General features: G+C 43.9%; 1 protein-coding gene across 1 annotated transcript in view; it reads left to right on the forward strand.

The window, feature by feature from the left end:
• The window catches only part of SLC13A5 (solute carrier family 13 member 5), a 38,059-nt gene extending 14,489 nt beyond the window's left edge, over nucleotides 1-23,570 (forward strand). The window contains exons 5-12 of the mRNA XM_081942392.1: nucleotides 7,425-7,587; nucleotides 8,267-8,389; nucleotides 10,203-10,415; nucleotides 11,171-11,292; nucleotides 12,056-12,174; nucleotides 17,966-18,127; nucleotides 20,118-20,255; nucleotides 21,589-23,570. Of these exons, the coding sequence (XP_081798518.1) occupies nucleotides 7,425-7,587; nucleotides 8,267-8,389; nucleotides 10,203-10,415; nucleotides 11,171-11,292; nucleotides 12,056-12,174; nucleotides 17,966-18,127; nucleotides 20,118-20,255; nucleotides 21,589-21,717 (1,169 nt within the window). The 3' untranslated portion in view covers nucleotides 21,718-23,570. The remainder of the gene's footprint in view (nucleotides 1-7,424; nucleotides 7,588-8,266; nucleotides 8,390-10,202; nucleotides 10,416-11,170; nucleotides 11,293-12,055; nucleotides 12,175-17,965; nucleotides 18,128-20,117; nucleotides 20,256-21,588) is intronic.
• The last annotated feature ends 2,573 nt before the right edge of the window (nucleotides 23,571-26,143 follow it).

Consider the following 26,143-nt stretch of genomic DNA (forward strand, 5'->3'; position numbering starts at 1 on the left):
AGAATCTATATTTATGGCTGACAGAAAATCCCTTATAGACTTTTTACATGAAATATAAAAGAAGTGCACGTAGACTTTTAGTTTTGATGATCAGAACAAAAAGCCTGGATAATAGGGGGGAAAATTGAGCCTTTTGTATACTGTAATCATGGACTAAGAGATAATTTTGTAATTATACTTGTATTTGCTACAATAGATAGCCGAATCTTCTTGTTACTCCTTCTTTCTGCACTTTTGCTTTTTTCCTTCCTTTTTCCTTCCATCTTTTGCTTCTTTACTCTGTATTAGTTTGTGTTCTTATGTTATGTGTAACACTTTTTGTTAGATACTAGCTTCAGCTATAATGGTTTCCACCAAGGTCATCTGTTCCGGTGGGAACAGAGGTTTAATCTCATTGGTCGAAGGGTCTGACAGATCCCTAGAAAAGGGCTGCTGTCAGACTCAACCTTTGCTGGATTGTACATAGTTGCTACTGAGTTAATAAAGAGCTGTTGTTACCGTTAGCCTTTGTGTGCCTTTCCATTACCCCAGGGGTGTCCAAACTTGGGAACTTTAAGACTTGTGGACTTCAACTCCCAGAATTCCCCAGCCAGCTGGCTGGGGAATTCTGGGAGTTGAAGTCCACAAGTCTTAAAGTTCCCAAGTTTGGACACCCCTGCATTACCCAATCTAACACTTTTAATAAAAATTATTTTAAAATTTTCATCATCCCAGAATGCAAGGTTAAACAGACTGTCCTGGAAAAAGAAAAGTGGTTTAATTACGGTACTTTGGGTCTTGCTGCTAAAAAAAAACCCCATTAAAAAACTTGTTCTTGCAAATTACCTCGAGACAGATAGAAAAAAGCATGATTTTATGAGCACTTCATGCCAAAGATCCTTCTTACTGAGATAAGTGCAGGATATATATACCCATACTGTAGATTTGAAAAATCTAATCACAGCAAATTAGAGTGAATCTAATCTTGAATATCTTTATTTCATTTCAACATTGTTTCAACATCTATAACCTGCTGTTTCCCAGGATTTTTGAATACATTTTTCATGTGATTTAATAGCTAAAGATTTAAACTCTGCCACGCTCCTTGTCTGAGTCTTTACCTCATGTCCAAGTTACTGTTTCGATTCATCCACTGAAATCTTGACTTACATAAATAAATTCAGTTATTCTAAAAGACTTTAACTCATCAACGATTTAACTAATCAAGCTATTCTCCAAAGCACCCAAGGGCAAGACAAGAAGCAATAGGTGGAAACTAATCAAGAAAAGAAGCAACTTAGAATTAAGAAGAAAGATTGCCTGATACTTAGAAAAATTAATCAGTGGAACAACTTGTCTCCAGAAGTTGTAGAAGTTTTTAAGAAGAGATTGGATAACCATTTGTCTGAAGTGGTGTAGGGTTTCCTGTCTAAGCAGGGAGTTGGACTAGAAGACCTCCAAGGTCCCTTCCAGCTCTGTTATTCTATTCTATTCTAACTCTGAGCATAATGGCTTTTTAAACATCTTCATGTTTGCCCTTTGAAGTCGAAGAAATACTGGAACTCTGCTTTATTAATATAGGTTGTAGTAACAGAATTTTGAAAGCCCAGCAGTGTTTCTCCTTCCTACCCTCTACCCTCTACATGGCTGCCTCCTGGGGTATTCTGGGACTTGAAGTCCACATAGCCTAAAGTTGCCAAAGTTGAGACACATTACTGTCATATCAAAGAGAGTTAAGGCAGGGCAATCTTTCTTTTTCATACTTTCCTGTTGTCCCAGACTATTCCCATGTTTTACTAATAGTTGCTGCAAGCTCAACTCTACACTCCTCTACCCCTCAATTCTGTGAAGTTTTTCTTTTCCCTCTAAAATTTGAAGGTAGTGGTTGAATCAATTTCTCTATCTTTTTGCCTTTGGACCCATAATTTATCACTATAGAGCAATAACATAAATGGAGATAAACAAAAGGTGTTTTCTGCTTACTAATGCAATAATAAAGCAGTCAAAGATAAGGCGACTGCCACCTAGACACTGGAGACGTTCCAAGCCATCACCCACCATTTCAGCCAGAGAGGACAAGTTGTTCTCCAATATTACAGACCCCACAATGGAGCTTCCTGGAGCAATGGCGGTCTGCCTGAGAGCTCCTTAGACCCGTGAGCTTTTTTAAGGGAGCAGGGGTGCTGCCGGCCCCCCTTTTACACCATGGGGGCCAGGTGTCCAATAAACAGTCACCCTGGGTTTTTCTATGACCCAAGGGGGGTCTCCCAGGGTGGTGTGAAGATCTGGAAACAGCTCGGAGAACGGACTGGGGAGCTGCCGAGGAGAGACGCCGCCCAGGAATGCCGTTTGAGTTGGAGGAGTTGAATTTGCCGTTCTGGGAGCGGAGAGGTACGGAGGAGCTCGGGAGAATGGCAAAAGGCGGAGAAACGGCATCCGGAGCGTGCGGGGGTGTGTTATTGTCGCTTTGGAGGCTTGTGGCTTGGAGCGAGCCGAAAAGCCGAACGCCAAATCCCCCTGGCCTACAGCAGACTGGAGAGATGTGGGAGATGCTGGAGGTCGAGTTGGGAGGACTGGAGGTTGATTGGATTGGACAGGACTGGAGCAGGAAGGACTGGAGGCCGGTAGGAGCGGCGTTGGGGCTTGAAATGGCTGGAGTGTTTAGAACATGGATGCAGGCCTAGGCAAGACTTGAATGCCGAAGGCCGGTAGGAGAAGGGCAGCGTTTCAGGAGGCCGCCTGGAGGCCGGGGGGGGGGGGGGAGGCTTGCTGGAACTGGCAGGCTTGTTGGGAACTGGCAGGAGGTTTAACATCAGACTTGGCAGGAGAGCTTCTTCCCCTGCCAGCCACCTCCTTGACTGTTCCGTTTATTCCCCCCCCCCCTGCTGACTTTTGGACTAACAGCTGCCCCTGCTTTTCATCCGTGCGCGCCTGGAGGTTTTTACCGCCCTATTTTCATCTGACTGACCATCTGCCCCTCCCCATTATCAAGCAAAATCCACCTACCCCTCGCCATCCACCACTGACCACCTACTAGCCCCCACTTAGCGACCGGCACTTGACCATCTTATTATCATCATTACCCCCCCCCCTCATCTTGGACTGGATGACTTTTTATACTGATACCCGGCTGTTACAATTTTACTGGACTATGGCATACGATCATACCATCTGCAGCACAGAGCCTAGGCCCTAATGAACTTTTAACAGCATATGTATTCCAGGCTAGACCTTATCCTACTGCGGGAATCCCCCCTCTCGCAGGTGTGGCCCTCCGCCCTTTCTAGGGCCCACCTTGATGACGGATTTCTTAATCCCGAGAGGTGGAGGAAGCGGAGACTTAGGGGGGTTTTAGTGAAATGTTTTTTAAATTCTTTTAGGGGTTTAGGGGTTGGGGGGGGGGGCAGATCAGGAGCGATGACGGAGCCAGGTCACCAGGCGGGGTCTTGAGCAGAAGGAGCAGAGAGGAGGAGGGGGGAGAGGATATCATTCCCATACAGGGCTTCGTGATTCCAACAGTCGTAGGGAGGGGCAGATACGAGGACAGACTAACAACCCGTAGTCGGTTGGGAGACCGTGGGTGCTGGTTACACCCGGTCGCTTGTACCAACCCCCGCGTTCTAGGTGGTCAGGATCTGCAGGCCCAGGGCCTGAGGCTGTTGTTATGCAATGCGAGGTCCGTTGTCAATAAGGCCCCCCTCATTCACGATCTGATTTTGGAGGGGGAGCCGGACCTCGCGGGAATAACGGAAACCTGGTTGGGCCACGAGGGAGGGTTACCCCTCGTGGAAATGTGCCCACCAGGTTACCAAGCATTTCACCAGCCCCGGGCCCGGGGAAGGGGCGGTGGGGTAGCAGTGATCATCCGGGAGGATTTAGAGCCGAGGGAGTCCACTGTGCTACAGACGTCCGGATGTGAATCCCTGGTTGTGAAATGGGGCCCTAGGAGGCAGATGGGCTTGCTGATAGTATACCTGGCTCCCCGCCATACATCAGCGACCCTGCCTGAGCTCCTCGAGCTGATCTCATCGGTGGCGGTTGAGACCCCCAAACTTTTAGTGATGGGGGATTTTAACCTGCCGTCGGTGGGAGAAGCATCAGAGGGGGCTCGGGAGTTCATGGCTTCCATGATAGCCATGGACCTGACTCAAATGATTCAGGGCCCGACACACGAGGGAGGTCACACCTTGGACCTTGTCTTTGTCTCTCGCCAGTGGTTGAGTGATCTGGGAGGAGTGAATTTAACCATCACTCCTCTGTCATGGTCAGATCACTCACTCCTCCGTCTTGACTTCCCTGGTGCTACTCCTCGCCGCGGGGAGGCGGAACCGGAGAACACTAGATGGTTCCGCCCCAGGCGCTTGATGGAACCAGACAGGTTCCAGACGGAGCTTGGGCCACCTCCTGCAGCCCTGACCCGCCCTCGGGTAGAGGACCTGGTGACCGCGTGGAATAATGCGACTACCGGGGCCTTGAACCGGGTGGCGCCTTTGCGGCCTCTCCGGCGGCAACGATCCACCCTGGCCCCTTGGTTTACCGAGGAGCTAAGGGTGATGAAGCGCCGCAAGAGATGCCTAGAGAGTCATTGGAGATCCTCCCGAACCGAACTTGACCGAGCACAGGTACGAGCCCATTTAAGGACGTACCTAGTGGCATTGAGAACGGCCAAACGTCAATATTGTGCCGCTCTCATTGCATCCGCAGAGAACCGCCCTGCCGCCCTGTTTCGGGTGTCCCGCTCTCTTCTGTTTCAGAGGCCACGGGAGGCCCCTTTACAGGGCAGGGCAGAGGAGTTTGGGAAATACCTGCAGGATAAAGTCGCTCAAATCCAGAAGGATTGGGTCCCCTTCAGTGGCCCAGTCGAGACGCCAGTGGCGAGTCTTGAGAAACCTTTTTGGGAGGAGTTTGACTTGGTTGTCATCGAGGATTTGGACAGATTGCGTGGGCGACTGCGACCTACCACATGTTTGTTGGACCCGTGTCCCTCCTGGCTTGTACTGGCATCCTGGGAGGTTACACGCGACTGGCTCCTGGACCTAGTGAACGCTTCGTTGGGTGAGGGGTCTCTCCCGGCCGCCTTGAAAGAGGCGGTGGTGAGACCCTTGCTCAAGAAGCCTTCCCTGGACCCTATGGAGCTGGTCAATTATCGTCCTGTCTCCAACCTTCCCTTTTTGGCGAAGGTTGTGGAGAGTGTGGTGGCTTCTCAGTTTCCACGACATCTGGAGGAGAATGATTATCTAGACCCGCGCCAGTCCGGCTTTCGCCCTGGGCACAGCACTGAGACGGCCTTGGTCGCGTTGGTAGATGATCTCTGGAGGGCCAGAGATAGGGGCTGTTCCTCTATCCTGGTCCTATTAGACCTCTCGGCGGCTTTTGACACCATCGACCATGGTATCCTGTTGCACCGACTGGAGGGGTTGGGGATCCGGGGCACCGTCTTGCGGTGGTTCGGCTCCTACCTCTCCGGCAGGACGCAACGTGTGTTGGCAGGAGAGCAGAGGTCGACCCTAAGCCCCCTCATCTGTGGGGTGCCACAGGGGTCGGTCCTCTCGCCACTCCTGTTCAACACATACATGAAGCCGCTGGGTGAGATCATCCGTGGTTTTGGGGTGGGATACCATCTGTACGCTGATGATACTCAGCTGTACATTTCCACCCCGAACCACCCCAACGAGGCCGTCGAAGTGATGTCCCGGTGTGTGGAAGCCGTACGGGTCTGGATGGATGACAACCGACTCAGGCTCAACCCTTCCAAGACGGAGTGGCTGTGGGTTCCGGCTCCCCGGTTCAACCAGATAATTCCATCTCTGGCCATTGGGGGCATTCAACTTGCCCCCGTGGAGCGGGCGCGCAATTTGGGCGTCCTCCTGGATGCCAAGCTGTCCATGGATGAACATGTGACAGCTGTGGCCAGGGGGGCGTTCCATCAGGTTCGCCTGGTGCGCCAATTGCGCCCCCTATTGGACCGGGACGCTCTACGCACAGTCACCCATGCGCTGGTGACGTCTCGCCTGGACTACTGTAACGCTCTCTACATGGGGCTTCCCTTGAAATGCACTCGGAGACTACAGTTGGTCCAGAATGCGGCCGCGCGGGTGATTAAGGGGAGCACCAGGTACTCCCATGTGACACCACACCTGCGCGAGCTGCACTGGCTTCCTGTGGTCTATCGAGTGCGTTTCAAGGTTTTAATTACGATCTTTAAAGCGCTCCATGGCTCAGGACCTAGTTACCTCCGGGACCGTATTCTGCCCCATACATCCCTACGACCTATTCGCTCGCACAGAGAGGGACTTCTCCAGGTGCCGTCCACTAGACAATGCCATGGGGCGGCGCCTAGGAGCAGAGCCTTCTCTGTGGCGGGCCCAGCCCTGTGGAATGACCTCCCCCCAGATATTAGGACCACTACAGACCTCCGCTCCTTCCGTGTTAAGCTCAAGACCCACCTTTTTCAAATATCTGGCCTGGCCCAACCATAACTTCATTACGCTCCTGAGGGGTTTTTAATTCAGCAATTTTATTTAGGGGATTTTAAACTGTGTTTTAACTGTGTTTTTAGCTGTGTTTACTGTCTTTCACTTGCAGGTCTACTCTCCTCCATGCACAAATGTAATTGTCCTTGTTTTTTCGTATGTATGTGTGTCCTATGTGTATTTTATCTTTTTGATTGTACGCCGCCCCGAGTCCTTCGGGAGAGGGTTGCGGCTAATCAAATAAAATTTGATTTGATTTGATTCTTTCCTTAGAGTGATACACCATATTAAGACTTGGTTCGGTTAACTATGCTTGCCTAAATAGGGCCCAATTTAATTCACACATTGTATCACAAGATTGGGGAATACAGTACAGAAATTCAACAAATGAATAAACCAAAGTTGGTAAACCACAGTAGCTAAGTTTATGCACCTGTAACAGGCCACAGTGTGGCTTATTGCAATGTGTAAATTGAGTCGCTGTGGATTAACATATCAAGTATGTTGGCATTCTTGTGACAAAACCGATGAATCCAATTAAAATCTGAAATATTATATTTTAAATCTTTCTGTTTAGCCCACCAGTTCCCAGCTTGGAAAGAAAAAAAATTGCCTGGGAATAGTTCTCACTGATGAAATCTAAAGCAAATTGTTTGCTGGCAGAAGATATAATCATGTCCGTTAATGTTAGATGGCTAAACACCCACCCACCTGTAAACTCTATAGACTACTAGAAGCTATAAGTCATGCATAATGAAAGCTCCATGTTCAGAGAGAATGCATTTCCAGATAGCAGATGTTTAGGACAGATAACGAAGAAGCTATCTCTCTGGCTTTTGAACTTTGAGAGCAGGTATTGGGAGCATAACTGAAAACTGTTCTTCTGCTGTTAATTTTGTGCCCGACTGTTTCTTCTCATCACAAGGGTGATTTGTAGTAGGCCAAGCAGTTCTTGTTTTTCTCCATCTGTAGGCAATGGATACCTTCCTGATGATTCTCAAGAGCAAGACAGGATAGCAAAGAAGCGCACTAACAAGGGAATGACCCTATGTGTATGTTATGCAGCAAGCATTGGTGGGACAGCCACCCTTACAGGGACAGGCCCTAACTTGGTCCTGAAAGGTCAGATGAATCAGTAAGTGCCCTAGTGACTTACGATTTTTGAAATCAGAGTGGGAAGTGGTTTCCCTTATCTTGAGGACTCATTCGTTCCTCCTGGGATCCCAACTGAGGTTATGTTCCTTGTGTTAACCGTCACCGAGAAATGCATTTTCCCAAGGTCATAGGAAAGCCCATTGGATTCCCTTTTGTGAAAGAGGACACGATCCTTTTGGTGGGATTCAAATAATTTAACAACCGGTTCTCTGCCCTAATGACCAGCTGGGTAGGCGTGGCTCAGTGGTCATGTCATTGGGTGGGCATGGCCAACTCAACGTCACTCGCGTTGATGGGTGCTTCGCCTTAGTTGTTACAATGTGATAAGGGTTAACTGGAGAGGCAGATTCTGTAAGCAGGGCAATAAAGATTAGGCTAGAAACAATACCAGAATGTTTCCTTCCTGCCTTCCTTACAGGATTAGCCCTGTAAAGTGGAAAAAAACAAAAGGAGATTTCTTCCAACAACCGGTTCTCCGAACTGCTTAGAAAGTTAACAACTGGTTCTCCTGAATAGGTGTGAACTGGCTGAATCCCACCACTGGATAGCATCCCATTATGTGGGCTTCCCAGAGTTGACCCATCCCAATCTACCTTCAGTGTGCCAAAGGTCACTAGATCAGGGCACAATCACACCTTTTTTTTTCCTTTTGCAAACAGATTGTTTCCCAGAAATGATGACATCCTGAATTTCGCTTCCTGGTTTGGATTTGCTTTTCCCAATATGTTATTGATGCTGATGCTGGCCTGGTTTTGGCTTCAGTTTTCCTTTATAGGACTTAAGTAAGTTTTTAGGCAAATGAATGAATAATGTGTTGACAAATGTATATGGAGATTCTCAATCATCCAGCTCATGATTGTCCCAAAGGTGCTTTTATCAAAAGGCAACTGGACTTCCTTGTTTTTTTTTTCTTTGAAAATGATTTGCTTGGATGAAAAGTGCAAAGTTTTGGGAAAGTACCTTTGGAACAATGTGTTGACAAATTAAAGCAATACAGCTTTGGGGGAAAATTTAAGGCCCGATGGATCTTTTCATGGTTTATTTTTCCCAATTGTCCTTTCCTCTGAACAAGGGACAGTATGCGTGTGAGTGTGGGGCTCAGCTACATTTGCACAATGTACATAAATCAGTTAAATATACAGCAATCACATTTGCACAATGTACTATTGTTGGTTAGTTTTAATGAAAGTCTTGCAAAGCTATTAGAGGCTTAGTGTGTGGTGTAAATCTACAAATCAGTTAATTATGTAAATAGATTAACCAAGCCATATGAATGTAGCCCAAGATCTGTGAACTGAATGGAATCCCTGTTGGCTTATGCCAAGCCATCTCCTTTGCTTCTAGACTGGGTTTTGTCCTCCATTGGGGGCTCCCAAACTGCAGTGGTAATTCCCACCATGCAGAGCTACTTCTCCAGACCATCTTATTTCCTTTTCCATACGTTCACTTTTCCTCTCCATTCTTTCCTTGTTGTATCCTCGCTGCTCCCTGTTCTTGTGGCCTGCACTTTCCTTGCTGTGTCTCCATTCCCTCTTGTTCACCCCTTTCCCTGTTCTGAATAAATCACCCAGCATGAACATATGACCCATCACACCTACCTCTCTTGGCTTGTCATTTCTTGTCCACATTTGTCCTTTCTTATCAACATTGCTCAGTTCCTTTGTTTATGTTATTCAATTTCTATCCACTTCAAGTAGAACTCTCAGCAGTGCACCACAAGGAAATAAAAAATGGTCATACTAAAAACATAAACTAAGATTAAACCAATGTAACAATTCATTAATCAATCATTGGTGTTCTCTGAATCACTACTCATTGTCCAGAACAGTTTGGTTTTTAATAGCTCCTGGAAGGCTAGGAATGAGAGGGTAAGTCTGAGGTCTAGAGGGAGGCAATCTGACAACATAGAAACCAGCTCCTTAAAAAAATAGATGTGTGCATCTTAGCTCCCTTTGTATTGCAGTACAGGTAGTTCTCAAATTACGATCATAGTTGAGCCTAACATTTCTAAGACTAAGTGGATCTGGTTTCCCCGTTGACTTTGCTCGCCAGAAGGCTGCAAAAGGTGACCCCAGGACACTGCAATCATAATAATTGTGAGTCAATTGCTAAGCATCTGGATTTTGATCACATGATCACGGGGATGCTGCAATAGTCGTAAGTGTGAAAAATGGTGGTAAGTCACTTTTTTCAGTGCCACTGTTACTTTGAACGGTCATTAAATGAACTGTTTGTAAGTTGAGGGTTACCTGTAATGAAGTACCACAAGCAGCTTCTCCTCAGATGTAGGAATCAGTGGGTCAGTTTTGGTTGAACGAGATGGCCCTGTGAGCCAAAGGCATCTGGATTGCATCTGGAAACCAATCGGGAGCTAGTGTAAATCCTGCAGCACCACTAGAATATGCTTAGGGCAACTCTTGGGACATTGAATTCTGGCCAGCTGAAGGTTCTGAGTGATCTTCAAAGGTAGCCCATGTAAAGTACACAGATTAGTGTCAGAGAATGGTTGACAACTGTTCATCTCTCCTCTAACCCATTTGGCAAAAAAAAAAAAAAGTCTGGCCAGACAGCTTGACCATTCACTTGTTCCTTCAGCTTTAGGAAAACCTGGGGTTGTGGAAGCGAAAAGACAGAGAAAGAGAAGGCTGCTCTTAACGTGCTGAAGGAGGAATACCGAAAGTTGGGGCCCATCTCCTTTGCTGAAATCAGTGTCCTCATGAATTTCACACTGCTGATTCTCCTCTGGTTCACACGAGATCCAGGCTTCGTCCCAGGCTGGGCAACTTTTCTCTTCAATAAAGACAAAGAGTGAGTGGATATTATAACTGCCTTGCAAAGACAGAGTCTACCTTGAGAGAGCTTTGAGTACCTTCCCAGATGGCACAGAGCTTATGATTGATAGTGAATCGGCAGAGCACTGCTGCACTTGCATATGTTGAAGACTTACATGTAAATTAGCACCATCCACTCCAGATGGAGGGAAAGCAGAGAATTTGTAAGCAGGTTTGCTGCAACTCAGGCTTTATAATACAATGATTAGCATGGGGCGCTCTGTCATCCCTTACTGAGTTCAAATCTCTGCTTAGCTGCGAGTAAACAGTTTGGGCAAACCCTGCCTCTCTCTGCAGGATGTTTATAAGATAATCTAGTGGACATCATCCTAACCTATTTGGAGAGAAGCCAGGAGATAGCATCAGATTCATGACAAATATTGACCAGAGTCAGTCATACAATTGATCTGGAAGTTGTTTATATTACAAAGTTGAAACACAGACATTAGGTTAATTGAGGCAAAGCTGAGGGAGGTCTTATTGATTTGCTAAATCGCCACCAAACAGAGCGTTACACACGTACTCCAGGAGAGATGGAGGGCTGAGGGATGGCCATCTTGATTCCCATCATACAGAGTGCTCACTTGTGCGCACTTCAAGATGTTTAGTAGCTGGGCTCAGGAAGGATGAACCTTTCCCACTGGTTGATAGGCTGCTTCAGGGGCTGAAAAAAAGTTAAGATGGGCCTCAGTTCTCAGGTCTCCTTTATCTTTTTTCTAAAATTCATTCCAGGTATGTAACGGATGCCACAGTGGCCATTTTTGTGGCCCTACTGCTCTTCATTCTTCCTTCCACGAGGCCCAGATGTGGTTTCTGCAGCCAGAACAGCTGTGATTTGGAAGAGGCTGAGGAAGGTAAAGATGACCACGACTTTCCTCCTTCACTCCTGGAAACTTTCAGGAAGCTCTTTTTCCACCTTTGAACTACGGAAGAGCAGTTTCTTCACAAGAAGCAGGGTAGGAAGGAGGTTGCTCTTCAGGGGATGGAATCAGAAGGCTTTTGAGGCCTAGGCCGTTGTGTGATGCTCCATGTTGCCGCATTGAATGGAATGATCCTGTTCACATGGAGACAGGAGTCATGCGGGGACTCAACAAGTTTGAGGATACTTCAAAAATGTCTCAGAAGTGCTTCAGAACCTATAAGACAGGCTGAAGAAAAAAAATGGCTGTTTTAATGCCTAGAAGGGAGGTGTTGTTGTTGCTTGTGTGCAAACATTCCTTCCAAAGTATTTTAGAAATATGCATATTCCCTACTGTCACAAGTATATTATGACTAGAATAAAAACCCAATCAGAATGAGTGGACGTGGGTAAAGCAGGAGTAGTTTTAGATCAAAAGGCTGAGAGAGAAATATAAAATAGCTACTCCTTGTTGACTAGGCATCTATAAGTGTTGCTGTTTGGGGAATGTTCTGATTGTATCAGAAACATAAACAATTGATACCATTCTCCAGACTAGTTCAACAGGGGAGTGTAGACAAAACATGCATTCCTCACAATGGCATTAAGCCTTTCATCGACTTTCTTGGAAAGAAAGAGTTGGTATTGGAAATAAAGAATTTCCTCCTCTGACCCCAGACCCCCTCCTAGACATCTAGCTTATTCTGCTCTTTCTACAGATATGAAGGAACCATTTTTCCCAGCCCCGTTGCTGGATTGGAAAACTGTTCAGAAGAAAATGCCTTGGAATATTGTGCTGCTACTTGGAGGTGGCTTTGCTTTGGCCAATGGAAGTGATGTAAGTCCTTGGCACTTGTTTCCTACATGTAATGCTTAAACTCCGTTGCAAGAGGAATTCTGTTTGGTGGCATTCATCCTACACTAGGAAACCCAGTCCATTCACAATGGTTGCACCTTACCCACATGGATCAGTGTAATAAGGCAGAATCGCTGGCTGCATTATTACATGCTGCTTCCTCAATATTTCTTTTTGTGGTTTAACATATTTTGCAAACCTGATCCAATCTATGTTGGAAATTTCATGCTGTAGTTACCAGGTTGAGGGTTGTGGTTGTTTTTGTGAACCCTGCCTTCCTATCCTACTGTGCTTTGTCCATATAACACCGTGATTAAATTGGCATCCTTCTCTGTATGTGCACAGAGTCCTACATTTCTACCCAGTTTCTATATTTCTACATAAATTAAGCAAACAGGTAGGGGTTGTAAATTGAGTTAAACCACACAAACGAAGTTAAAACTAATTATGCATAGTATATTGTGTGAGTGCAGCTGCCAAATTTTAATTGAATTGGTTAAAGCAGGGATGTCAAACTTGTGGCATAATGTTGTCGTCATGTGATGTATTGCAACCTTTTCCCCCCTTTGGTAAACCAGGCATGGGCATCAGGCATGAAATCCTCTTACCTTCACTACCGGTTCGGAATCGGGAGCACGCTTGCGCTCACTTCGCTTGTGCACGGTGCTTCTGTGCATGCGCAGAGCATCCATGACGACATCTGGGCAGGTGGGTGGAGCCTCCCATCACCACCATTACCGGTTCGCCCGAACTCGGGTGAATCAACAGAATATCATCTCTGGTGGGCATGACCAGTGCGTTATGCAAATGGACCGCGGGCTACTCCCCTGGGTTAAAGTATGTTTAATTAGAAATTTGGCAGCTGCACTCTCATAACATACTAAGCATGATTAGTTTGAACTTTTGTGGAGATAGAGCTTATGCAATGGATGGACCCAGCCACTATGGTTTATAAATCATGCTTTGTTTCTTAGTGTGATGTATAAACTCAGCCGTTGTAGCTTGTTCAAACTATGGTTAAACTAAAACATTGGTTCTGTCCATACACAACCCTGGAGGTTTTTCAACTGACCTCTAAATTAGAAATCACCAACTTATTCTGTTTGCATAAAACTTGCTCAGGATCCAAATTAAGCCATATTGATACCAACTGTTGTGAGGAGCAGATTTTTCCTTAACAACAACAACAAAAAAAAAAACACTTTCCCATGGACTGTACAGTGCAGAGGGTCAGATTATGAGCCATGGTGGCGCAGTGGTTAGCGTGCAGTACTGCAGGCTACTTCTGCTGACTACCAGTTGCCTGCAATTTGGCAGTTCAAATCTCACCAGGCTGAAAGTTGACTCAGCCTTCCATCCTTCCAAGCTGGGTAAAATGAGGACACAGATTGTTGGGGGCAGTATGCTGACTCTGTAAACAGCTTAGAGAGGGCACTGGGAAGCGGTATATAAGTCTAAGTGCTACTGCTCTGCTATTTTCCTCTGGTCTAATGTAGAGTTTTCAGCAAAGAGGTACCAATATGCCTCAAATGATTGCTCGATATCTATGGAGATCAGTGGTGGGATTCAGCCAGTTCGCACCTATTTGGGAGAACCGGTTGTTAACTTTCTAAGCAGTTTGGAGAACCGGTTGTTGGAAGAAATCTCCTTTTGTTTTTTTCCACTTTACAGGGCTAATCCTGTAAGGAAGGCAGGAAGGAAACATTCTGGTATTGTTTCTAGCCTAATCTTTATTGCCCTGCTTACAGAAACTGCCTCTCCGGTTAACCCTTATTACATTGTAACAGCTAAGGCGAAGCGCCCATCAATGTGAGTGACGTTGAGTTGGCCACACCCACCTAGTCACATGACCACCGAGCACCAACTATCTAGCTGGTCATTCGGGCAGAGAACCGGTTGTTAAATTATTTGAAACCCACCACTGATGGAGATACATAGGGCTTCCACTCTTTAAGCATTCTGGGAGTTCGTTAAGGACCTGGTTCTGTTCCCAGGCCTGAGATTGGACTGTCTGCAGAGCCCCTGTTGAATTTTGGGGGATGCTACTTGTGTAGTTCTTAAAATATCATAAATCAACCATATGGCCTCAAAATCCAAGACATAAACAAACAAACAAAAAACAAAGTATAATTTCTGTTCCTACTCCTGAAGCCCCAATTCATGTTTGTAGGTAATATTAGGGCCTCCTGGGCTTTAAATACATTTCAGAAAAGCGAAAGACCAACATCTTACGACATAAGTTTTTGAAGCCCTTGGGTAAACTTGTCCTACGTTTCCTTGATTACAAAACAAGTGACGTTGCCATGTGTAGCTTGGCCCAGCACACTGCACCGATCAATTAGCACATTCTGCTAACAGCAAACCACTCAGGACTCTGCATATGAGGTTCTGTGGGGTTCAAAAGGAGAGATCCCCCACCCTGTTGCCTGGCACCCAACCAGAGTGCTTCTGCCTGAATGGCAGGCAGCTGCCGTTTGCATTCAGATGGCATCAGGACTAGGAGAGCTTGACCTAAATTTAGCTTTTGGGAAGCAGCATCTAATAGCTAGGCTGCAAGCTTGTTGGTTATTCAGCATGGCTCATCTGGCAACATTTTAAATTGTAAGTTTCATACAAAAATACCAGCCATTCAAATTGAGCAGTCAGTGACTGTAAGGAACAGGCTGCCCTTGTTCTCCCCAAAGAGCTTTGGCAGGAGAGAGAAACACAGGAGCCAGACAAAGAGGTCCCTGTGCCTCCCAGCCAGGCACATCCCTTCTTTTGGTATTGATGCCTTGCAGAGCATATGGTCACCCAAAAGATGCTGCTGCTCATATTCTGATGTGTTTTGGGTTATAGTTGAGCTCTGGATCACTAGAAACAGGCCAGTGGTGGGTTTCCATTTTTTATTTTACTACCGGTTTCCTTGTGCGTGCACACGCAACACTTCTGCACATGTGCAGAAGTGTTCAGGAAGGTGGGCAGAACCTCCTGCTGTCACCACTACCGGTTCATCCGATCCGGCTGAATCGGCAGAAACCCACCTCTGAAGCAGACCCTCTGAGCTTTTTCCTCTATAGCTGGCAGATACGTATTGCAGGTTACTCTCATAGCTTTAAGGCAGGGGTGTGATTGAAAAAAAATTACCACCAGTTCTGTAGGCATGGCTTGGTGGGCGTGGCAGGGGAAGGATACTGCAAAATCCCCATTCCCTCCCACCCCACTAATCTGCTTTCCAGCTCCCTTCTCCTGTGCAGGGCAACAAAAGAAGACCCAGCCAATCAGCTGGGACTCGGGAGGCAGCGAGTAGATCGGAGACGGGGCCACCCATAGGTGGCATTTGCCGGTTCTCCGAACTACTTAAAATTTCTGCTATCGGTTCGCCAGAACCAGTCAGAACTGGCTGAATATCACCTCTGCTTTAAGGTGAATAGGAAAATTTTCCCGTGCACACCTGATGGATGTGGAAAGGGTTGTGGGAGGATTTTATGTGGCTCCCATGGAACTGGACATTGCTTCCTTTGTATATGTGAAGAATATACAATACATTTTGCATCTCATGGAATAAAAATTGAGATTCCTGCTTTCCCTCTTAGGCAAAAAATTTTTTGGTGAGACATAAGAAAGGGTTCATGAGATTCCTTACTGAGCTATGTTTGCCTAATAGAGGACTTAGGGTAGCCATCAAGTAAGCAGCTGGGATGGGGGAAAATGGTGCATGGAATAATAATGCATCCAATAGAATATCCGTAGATCTGAGTTGAACTGTGGAGACCTTGGTGCTCTGTGAACTTGGTTGTTTGCTTGCAGATATTTCATTACCCAGCTTGATAACATCATGCACTGTTGATGTTTTCTAGTCGGATAACGAAACATCTGCAAGCAAACAACCAAGCTCACAGAGCACCAAGGTCTCCGTAATGTTATGTAGCAATACCACTTAGACTTACGTACCGCTTCATAGTGCTTTTAAAGCCCTCTCTAAGTGATTTACAAAGTCAGCATATTGCCCCCAACAATCTGGCTCCTCATTTCGGAAGGATGGAAGGCTGAGTCAATATCCTTAAGTTTGTGGCTCAGAAATGAACCCATTATTTTTCGAAAAAGCAGCTTTGTTATGGAGGGATGGCTAAATTCTGCCCACTCTTTGTAAGAACAGTTTTACAATACAATACAATACAATACAATAGCAGAGTTGGAAGGGACCTTGGAGGTCTTCTAGTCCAACCCCCTGCCTATACCGTTCCAGACAGATGGCTAGCCAACATCTTCTTAAAGACTTCCAGTGTTGGGGCATTCACAACTTCTGGAGGCAAGCTGTTCCACTGATTAATTGTTCTAACTGTCAGGAAATTTCTCCTCAGTTCTAAGTTGCTTCTCTCCTTGATTAGTTTCCACCCATTGCTTCTTGTTCTGTCCTCAGGTGCCTTGGAGAATAGCTTGACTCCCTCTTCTTTGTGGCAACCCCTGAGATATTGGAACACTGCTATCATGTCTCCCATAGTCCTTCTTTCTCTTAAGCTAAGCATTCCCAATTCCTGCAACCGTTCTTCATATGTTTTAGTCTCCAGTCCCCTAATCATCTTTGTTGCTCTTCTCTGCACTCTTTCTAGAGTCTCCACATCTTTTTTACATCGTGGCGACCAGAACTGAATGCAGTATGCAGTTTTGCTGGTTTAGAATTGAATTAAGTGCGTTAATTCCATAATTGGGGTGATGTATGTGTGAATGCAGCCATAGATTTGGAAGGGATCTTAGACATCGCATACATCCAATCTCCCAATCAGCCAAAGGTGTCAGTACATCTTCCTTGACTAAATTGCTGTTTAAGCTTCACCAGAGAGTGCATTTGGTGTAATGTTTCAGGCTAAAAACTGGGAGACTGAGAGTTCTAGGCCTGCCTTGGATACAAGGCCACCCTGGTGACATTGGGCCAGTCACTTTCTCTCAGCCCTAGGAAGCAGACAATGGGAAACCACTTTTGAAAAACTTTGCCAGGAAAACTGAAGGGGCTTGTCCAGGAAGTCTTCAAGATCAGACACAATTAAATGAAAGAGGGCAAAAAAACCCTCTCCAGCAATGAGATCTCCCATTACTTCCCAGAGTAGACTGGTGTTAGGTGATTTCTTTTGAGGATTACTAAAAATTGTGCTTTTCTGCAATTCCTACTACCTGGTTCTAGTCCTTCCCTCTGAGGCAGTAGAAAACAGATATTCTTCCTCTTCTCCTCCAATGTGATTGATGTGAAAATCATCTGTTTTCTAGGCTGAACAAACACATACATGATTTCCACTATTCTGATCTGAATATTGTATTATAAGCCTTTTGATAGCCAGTAGTTGTTTGGCCCTAGAGATATACTCTTTATGAATTTGGAAGTTCTATTTAAACCTGAGGGTGAACAGTTGTTGATAAAAAAAAAATCTCTCCACCATTAAATAGAAGTTGACTTTTAGTTAGCTACCGTATAAGGATTTATGTTTCATCTTTGCAGGGCACAATCTTACTTCATAGTCAAGAGAGGAATATGCCTGGATTTGCAGTAGTTTACATTACAATGGGTTGGGTAGCCTGTAGTTCAGCATATTGAGCAACTTAGCCACTGTGATAATATGTTGTGTAAGTTACCTCATCACATTAAGCCAAACTTCATTTATTTATTTGGGCAAATCATATTCCTAAATACAGCTATACCATTTTAAAAAATGAGATCTTGGGAATTATATTATATTTATAATGTTTTCATTTTAGGGGATTTTCTTTCTAACTCAGTTTTCCTCCTTTTATTTACCAGGCTTCGGGGCTGTCCAAATGGCTGGGGAATCAAATGACACCACTACATACCATTCCTCCCTGGGCCATTGCAGTTATTCTCTCTATTGTCATCGCCATTTTCACCGAATGTACCAGCAACGTGGCCACAGCCACCCTCTTCCTGCCCGTCTTTGCATCATTGGTAAAGCTCTTTTCATGGCCTACATTTATTTTGAGGATTTTGTTTTGTAACACATAATACAACCGTTCCAGCAAGATGCATGAATGATCCACAGGCTTCCAGATTAGGTGCTTGGGGATCATCCAGTGTTTTTTATGGGATCAGATTCAGTTTGGGGCTCCAAGAGGTGACTTTTCTTTGATTAATTGAGCGTAGCAGGACCAAATGGATGATTTGTTGCTTTGATAACTTCATCAATGTGCATAGTTACAAAGAAGATGATCCATTACTAAAGTAACATATACACAATATTTCAACACAAGGAATAGGAAAGGAAGAAGGTAAAATCAAGGGTAAACAGCTGTAGAAGGTACATTTATTTCAGTTATGTATTTATAGCTATGTTCACACAATAATACATATATAATCAGATCTGTTAACTAAATAAGCCAACAGTTGCATTCCTACAGCAAGGTAGCATGGGTTATTTTTTTTTGTGACGTTCTATCTTGTGTGAAATTTAGTTTGTGGCTCAGCGTTTATGCGAATTCAGACAATGGGTTAATTCAGAAATCAGATGAAGCATGTTATGTGAACAAAACAATGGAACAGGATGTTAGAAGAGGGGAGTGGCCAGCATGACCATGAGAACAATAACATTGTAGAGAAATTTGGAAGAACAAGGGAGTAAAGCAGATTTCAATGGAAGGGAAAATAAAAAAGGATAGAAATATTGAGGGAGCTTTTGAATTGATTGACTAAGTATTTATGCTTCCTTTGTTTGTATATGGAGACAATCTTTCTCAGAGCAGTTGCCCTCGATCATGCTTCATTTTTTTCAGTACAATCTGATCACACTATCAATAGCAATAGCACTTAGATTTATATGCCGCTTCACAGTGCTTTACAGCCCTCTCTAAGCGGTTTACAGAGTCAGCCTATTGCTCCCAACAATCTGGGTCCTCATTTTACCGACCTCGGAAGGATGGAAGGATGGGTCAACCTTGAGCCAGTTGAACTTGAACTGCCAAACTGCTGGCAATCAGCAGTAAACAGAAGTAGCCTGCAGTACTGCACTCTAACCACTATGCCATCACGGCTCAAATTGCAAGATAGAATTCTTTATTGGCCAAGTGTGATTGGGTACACAAGGAAATTGTATCCAGTGCATAACTGCAGCAACTACATATTATTGTATGGGAAGATTATGTGAGGGGAGGTATATTTTTGATGTAGAAATGGCTGCTTTCGGGATTTCTTCCTAAGCTGGAGAGAGGTCCACTGTTTTGAATTGTGGGAAGAGTTACCCTTGGAATTACAACCTGTTGGAAAGTTGTTTAATGCCATATCAATTCTGTCCAGCAGCTTTTTATGCCAAGGCAATGCTCTTATGGGACAACTGTGCTTCTGAAATTATTTTGTTCTTTTTCTGGTGTGGCACTCAAGAGACTAATATACATAAATATGGTCCTTTAAGACACAACTGATGATGACATCAACCTTGACTTTTGTTTATCACTTCTGAAAGGAGTACAAAATCCTTGGCCAGCTTCACCAACTGTTTCCCTTATGTTGTGTTTCTGCCCTGGAAGTAGTTTTAGAATGGACAGAGGGAGCCTCTAATACAGGAGTGTCAAACTCAGTTTCATCAGGGTTGTGTTGGACCTCGGAGGGCCAGGGTGGGTGTGGCCAGCTCAACGTCACTCGTGTCAGGGGCACATGTGGTGATCCAAGCACTCTGCCAGTGAAAACGAGCTCTGTTTTCAGCTGCGACGGCCTCCTGCAACCCTTTGCCAGCCAAAATAGCCAAAAATGCACCATGGGCTGGTCCTTTGCTGTTTACAGGGTGGCCCCATGGGCTGGATCCAGCTCATGGGCCTTGAGTTTGACACCCCTGCTCTAAAACATTCCTTTACTGCTTCAAACCAGCATATATTTCCACATGTCCGTTCAATACTGTAAATGTTTCTCTCCCTTCTTTCTCATTCCTTCTCTGTTTCTGTCTGTCTAGTCACAGTCCATTGAAGTCAACCCTTTGTACATCATGATCCCAGCCACTCTTAGTGCTTCATTTGCCTTCATGCTTCCTGTAGCAACCCCTCCAAATGCCATTGTATTCTCATATGGCCATCTCCACGTATCTGACATGGTAAGCTGGCAGTTTTGCTTTCAACTAAAGTTTTTAGAAAGAAGGCAAGGGTTGGGTTTTTTTTTTAAAGTAGAGGTATTTCCAACATCCTGGGGGCCAACCAAAATATAAAAGCTGAAATTATTTATTTGCTTGAAAGGGATTTAAGCTATCAAGCTTATACTGTAACTCTGGGTAAACTTCCTTTGAGTTAGTAATGCTGTAATAACTTCAAGGATATGTCCAGCTGACAGGAATATAGAAATGAAAACCATTTAAAAAGATTTTTCAGTCTAATTTTCATTCTTGGGGTGTTTTTTTATGTTCCACGGAAATAGCAACCAGATCTAACTTTCATTGGATTTTCAGTATCCATCAGGGTAAAGCTAGGTGCTGTGTTGCCATTGCATTTTGGTTTAAATTGACTCAAATAAAACACATTTTTCATCCTGAACTTGCTTTCTTCTGATAGTATGTCTTTAGGCACATCACTCAAAGTGCTTATGTGTCTGTTGTATGCAGAGGCTCACTCAACAGGCAGTGTCTGTAAAGCCAGATAAATTTTTATTCAACTGGAATGTGGACTTAAATAAAAGTACTGTTCTAGGGGAAAAAATGGATTTGTTCTCATTTTGAAAAATAAAACTAGAGTTTCAATTTGGTGTCCAAGCATAAATTTTGAGGCATTCCTATTACTAATTTAGAACTTGTTGAAATACCACACTTTACTTTTTGTAAAGTAGGATATAAATAAATTACTGTTACCACCAGAAAGCTCAGTGGTTGTTCAGTGATATATCCATTCTAACCTTCCAGTTTCCATAGAACCAGAGTTGTAACTCCCACTTTGAAGGCAAAAAAATAAATTAGGAAGGATCAATAACAAAATGGACCAAAAGCTCTCATCCTATCCCATAACAGCTTGTCCAGGTATTCCTGCAATTCAGCAGCATCGGGTTATTTTTTCCTCTTTAGAATAAAATAGGGATATCTCTCTGATGATTGAAACAATCTTGCCTAATAGTGAATCTCAGTTAAATCCGAGCCTAGTTTGTATGTGAGAAGTTCAGAAGGTCCAATGCTACCATTCCCCCAGTGACGATGTTCTAAATGGAGGGGGGAGGTCGTTGATGTTCATTTTGTTCTTTGGAATTTCCCAGAATATACAAAAGGGGGAGCAAAGGGTACTTGTACAATGTATTCCTGGAACAGGGAGAATGGCGTGGTTCCCTTCCGTTATAAAAATGTCACAAACTGACATGGGCCTTATGACTCCTTCTCTTGCTTGCTCTGTGAATGAGCCACAGAACCTTTGGACTGCTCATTGTTTTCTTTGTTTTTATCTCCCCTCCAGGTTAAAACTGGAATTGTGATGAACATCATTGGAGTTATTTGCGTATGTCTGGCCATCAACAGCTGGGGGCGTTTCATGTTCCAGTTAGACACTTTCCCCTCATGGGCAAACGGCACCCTAGGGAAGTGAAAACAAAGCCAAAAGCATTCTGCACTTGTACGGACGTCCTATTCCTTTCTCACCCCAAATTTTTTCTCAAACCTTAGTTAACCCACTGAGGTCGATTTTTTTTTGTCCTGAGATGGGGCAGACCACCTGGAAAGTATTCCAGCCGCACCTACATGTTTGTGCTGCTTCCAGAAGAATCTCTGAGCAAATATCTCAGTGGCATCTCCTGCAGCCAGTGCTTGCCCAGCTGTGTTTCCAGGCTAACCAGGAGCAGAATACGGGTTCTTTAGAGACAAAACATGGTGACAAAAACTGCTATGCCTAAAGATAGGAAGAAAGTGGCTTCAGAACAGACTAAAACTATGGTCATTAAGATAAAACCGGGAGTATGTCAAGCACAGGCCTGATTAATTCCCCATATTGTCTGCCGTGGGCCTGCAAGTTAACCATTTTACACGTGACTCCTGCTGCCTGACTAAACTCACTCACTCAGGCAAATCTTGTCTGGGAAGGCCCAGCAAATGTCTCAAGACAAGAAGAATGTCTCTTCTACACTGGCATGCTGATTTGGACTATATGGGCTAACAAAAGCCTGCTGTGTTCTGATTTTGGTAGTTCCTAGCCAGGTAGAAATGCAATTGTGTCTTCCCAACCCGTTTGCAGGCCCAGAGCTAGGCAGGTGTTAAGTGAAAAAGCAGAAGGGGATATGGATGGGCAAGGGTGAGCTTGAAAGGGAGAAAGTAAATGCAAAACAGTCAGAGCTAAACACGGGTAGCTTAATATGTTTAATATTATTTAAGTTGCCTTCAAATCAACGCAATGCAATTTGCATTTTGTGCATCTAACAAACATACATTTTACATATGTTGGTGCCTTTGAATTCAGTGGCTGGAAGGCAGCTGATCAGTGAGCTATTGGATAAAATCTTCCCTTGAGAAAAGAGGAAGAGAGGATCTTCTTTAAAATGTTACAAAAATATTCATGGGAAACATCTGGAGTATCCTCATATACATAATATTTCTTCCCATTCCCTTCTGCATATCAGAAGTCATGATTTCAAATGTTTCTTTGCAAGAGTCAGGAGGAAGGCCACTTGGAACACAAATATATAAAGCAGATGTTTACATTAGTTTTCCTATAGTAGCTTGCCTGACTTTGGAAACGTGCAAGAATGAATGTCACAAAATAATAATTATTTTTTAATCGATGAATTTATCTGATGTTTTTCCTTGCTGTCTTCAATCAGTATGAGTGACTTTAAAATGAATTTTAATTCTTCAGTTAAAGATCCAATGATACTTACATTTCCAATTCTGACAAGATATTTATGTGACGAAGTTGAATAGTTGTACCCTTGAGTAATGGATAGGCAGGAAACCCCGTGACCTGATTGGTACACTGAGGCAAGCCATTACATGGTTTGCTTTGTTTCAATACAGCATGTTGGATGAATCTGGCTATTGTGGCTTAGCCTGCAGTGTAAATGCTAAGTCATATAACTCCTGAGAAGAGACCAAAGGGTGATAGCTACCTCCTACCTTCCCCATTTCATATCGGTTCAACTGTAACATATCTCGTTATTCATTTTGTGAACTGGCACCATCAGCTTACATGGTGTTTGAGGGAATAGAGGCTGTGTACTCTAAAGGGGAAGATCCTTGCAGGATCCCACCTCCTGGTCAGGGGTCTCAGTGTTTTTCAGCCCTCTTGAAAGGGTGTGTACATCAATGGGTACTGTTCAATTGTTCCTTTTTTTAAAGTTCTCTTTTTAAAAATTTTATCTTTCATGAACTTGTAGCCAAGATTTGTAGCCAAGATTTTGTTGTTCTAACTTAACTATTATAAAAAAAATAAAAGTATTAATGGTTTCACCATCCCAAGACGGTTCTTGTTATCTGTCGTACCACACTGAGCTGTTTCAACGAATAACATAATATGAAGACAACTTTTCCTATCACCTGATAAAGAAAATAAATCCAAGATTGGGAACACTTCTGAAGATGCAGCCACACAATTTCCTCCCTCCCTCTCTTCCCTTTCTTTCTCTATGTTACTGGTATCCAAAGGCTTCGTATAGGCCCTACTCTTACAAAATTTGAGGGAAACCTAGAAAACATTTAAACCATTATCATGATTCTATACTGCATCATACAGCTAGCTGATAACCCGGCATTGCCCAGGTATTTATTTATAAGGGGAAAAATGTCTAGACCAAACATAATTTTTAATGTTGGATTTTCCCCCTTACCAAAGGGAGCCCCCTTGTGGAGTACTGTGAAGCCATTACCATGACAACTCCACTGTGCTGCACAGTAGAATCTGTTTTATGACAGTACAGTAGAAGCCACTTTAAGGCATAACAGGCTGTATCTTAACAGAACCCAGAACTGAACAGGGGCTTTAGGGGTGTCTTACCCTCACATAAAAAAGACTACTGAGAATTCAATGCTAACTCTTGATTTTTCACAGTTCTTCAAATAGCTAGCAGTGATGATAATGGACTCATTTGGAGGTTACATATAATATTTCACCCTTCCCAAAGAGCTGATCCAAGAGAAAGTGGTTCTGACAAACTTTGTGAGGAAAGTCCTCTAAACCAGTGTTTCTCAGTCCACATATGTGAAAGGTGCTGAGTTTGAGAAATACCACTAATCCATCTGATAAAGCAACAGAAAATTGGGGTGGGAGTTTCTTGTTGGGTGCTTTGGTTGACTCTAAAGGGTGCTTACATTACCCAATCCAAGACATTGTTCCCAGAGGGAGGGATGTTAATTTATGAGAGTGTTGTAAAACATGCAAGTACATGTATAATATATGAGGTGTTTTTTTTTTTTAGCACAATGGGTAATTCTGCCCTTACTGGAGCAGAAGAAAGCTCCAGGTAACTAACGTGTCATTTTCTTTAATATAGGCAGACTTATCAACACATTCCATCAATTTGGCCTACATCCCTCTGGGGCACCTACTATTCTTTGGGTTCAGTGCTCAAATTCCACCAATGTCTGGGAACACAGAACTAAAATAATCTGAAACAGCTTCACATTATGAGAGATCTTTAGATGTGGCCAAAGGTTGACAGCAATACTTTTATGTAGTGCAACAATTGTAGGGATGTCGTGTACACAGAAGTAAACTCAAAACAAAATACTCCGAGCTACAAAAAATACAAAAAAGGGCAACCAAAATAGTTAGGGGGTTAAAATTGCTCTCCATCTAGGAAAAGCAATAGTATTTGGAACTTTTTTTTCCCAATTTTATTAACAAACATGTAAAATACACACACACAAAACTTAGACGTACAACACATTTACACAATGCAATACAAACAGGAGCTTCCTGTTCTTTCTAATAGCAATTATCAATCGATAATTTGGAACTTTTTAATGTAGAAAGAAAGGTGTGTAAAAGCAGTATTTCTCAACATTGACAGCTTTAGGTTGCCTAGACTTCAACTCCCAGAATTCCCTAACCAGCAAACCTTTTAGTATGGCTAGAGTGGCTTGTGCAGGGGTGGGTTCTGCCCGGCTTTACTGCCGGTTCGTTCACTCGCACGTTTCACTCTTGCACGTGCTTTGCATGCACATGCGCAGTTCAATTAAAATTGTTCTGTGCATGTGCAGAACTAAAAAACAAGATGGCGACGACGACGAGGGAACCAGTTCAGGGGCGTGACAGGCCTGAGCCGCAGCCAGTTGCAGGGATCCAGGTGCTATACCACTACTGGTTCGGCCAAACTGGTCCAAACTGGTAGGAACTCACCACTGGGTTCGTGACTTTTTTCCATTAGTTATTCAGCAAGGGAGAAGGGTAAACAGATTCTTAAATATCAGAAAAAAAAAGACAAAAGAGTTTGTTGAACAAGAAAGAAAAAACAGCATTCTTTGGGATTGGTTAATATTGAAGATTCTGACAGCCAAAGTCCACCCAAGACCGTCTCATTTTCATTTTCTTGCTTTGAATGTTTGTCTCACTAAAGGTCTTGCAAAAAAGTTTTGTTTGCGTTAAGAAACTTTCATTATCCTTTTTTCACCTGGTAAGTTTCTGGTAATTGTTAACACAGGCACCACACCAAAGCGTTCAATACAAAATATACTTGCTTAAAAAGAAACGAGCTCTATTTGCACTACATGCTAACTCATGAAAAGTCTAGTGAAAGTTAACAATAATGAAGCTCAGGTTGTTGGGGAAATGCATTGCTAAATGTTTAACTGATCTGGATTAGAATGTTCTATGGACCCAGCAATGTCGTGATGTTTGTTATGTTCTTTCAATCAAATAAAATAAGGGCAGCATTTTTCAACCTTGGCAGCTTGAAAATATGTGGACTTTAACTCCCAGAATTCCCATGCAAGCCACACTGGCTTGCATGGGAATTCATAGAGTTAAAGTCCATACATCTTCAAGCTGCCAACAATACAATACAATACAATACAATACAATACAATAC

The sequence above is a fragment of the Natrix helvetica genome (genome assembly GCF_964273705.1).
Source record: "Natrix helvetica genome assembly, chromosome: 2".
Taxonomy (NCBI): domain Eukaryota; kingdom Metazoa; phylum Chordata; class Lepidosauria; order Squamata; family Natricidae; genus Natrix; species Natrix helvetica.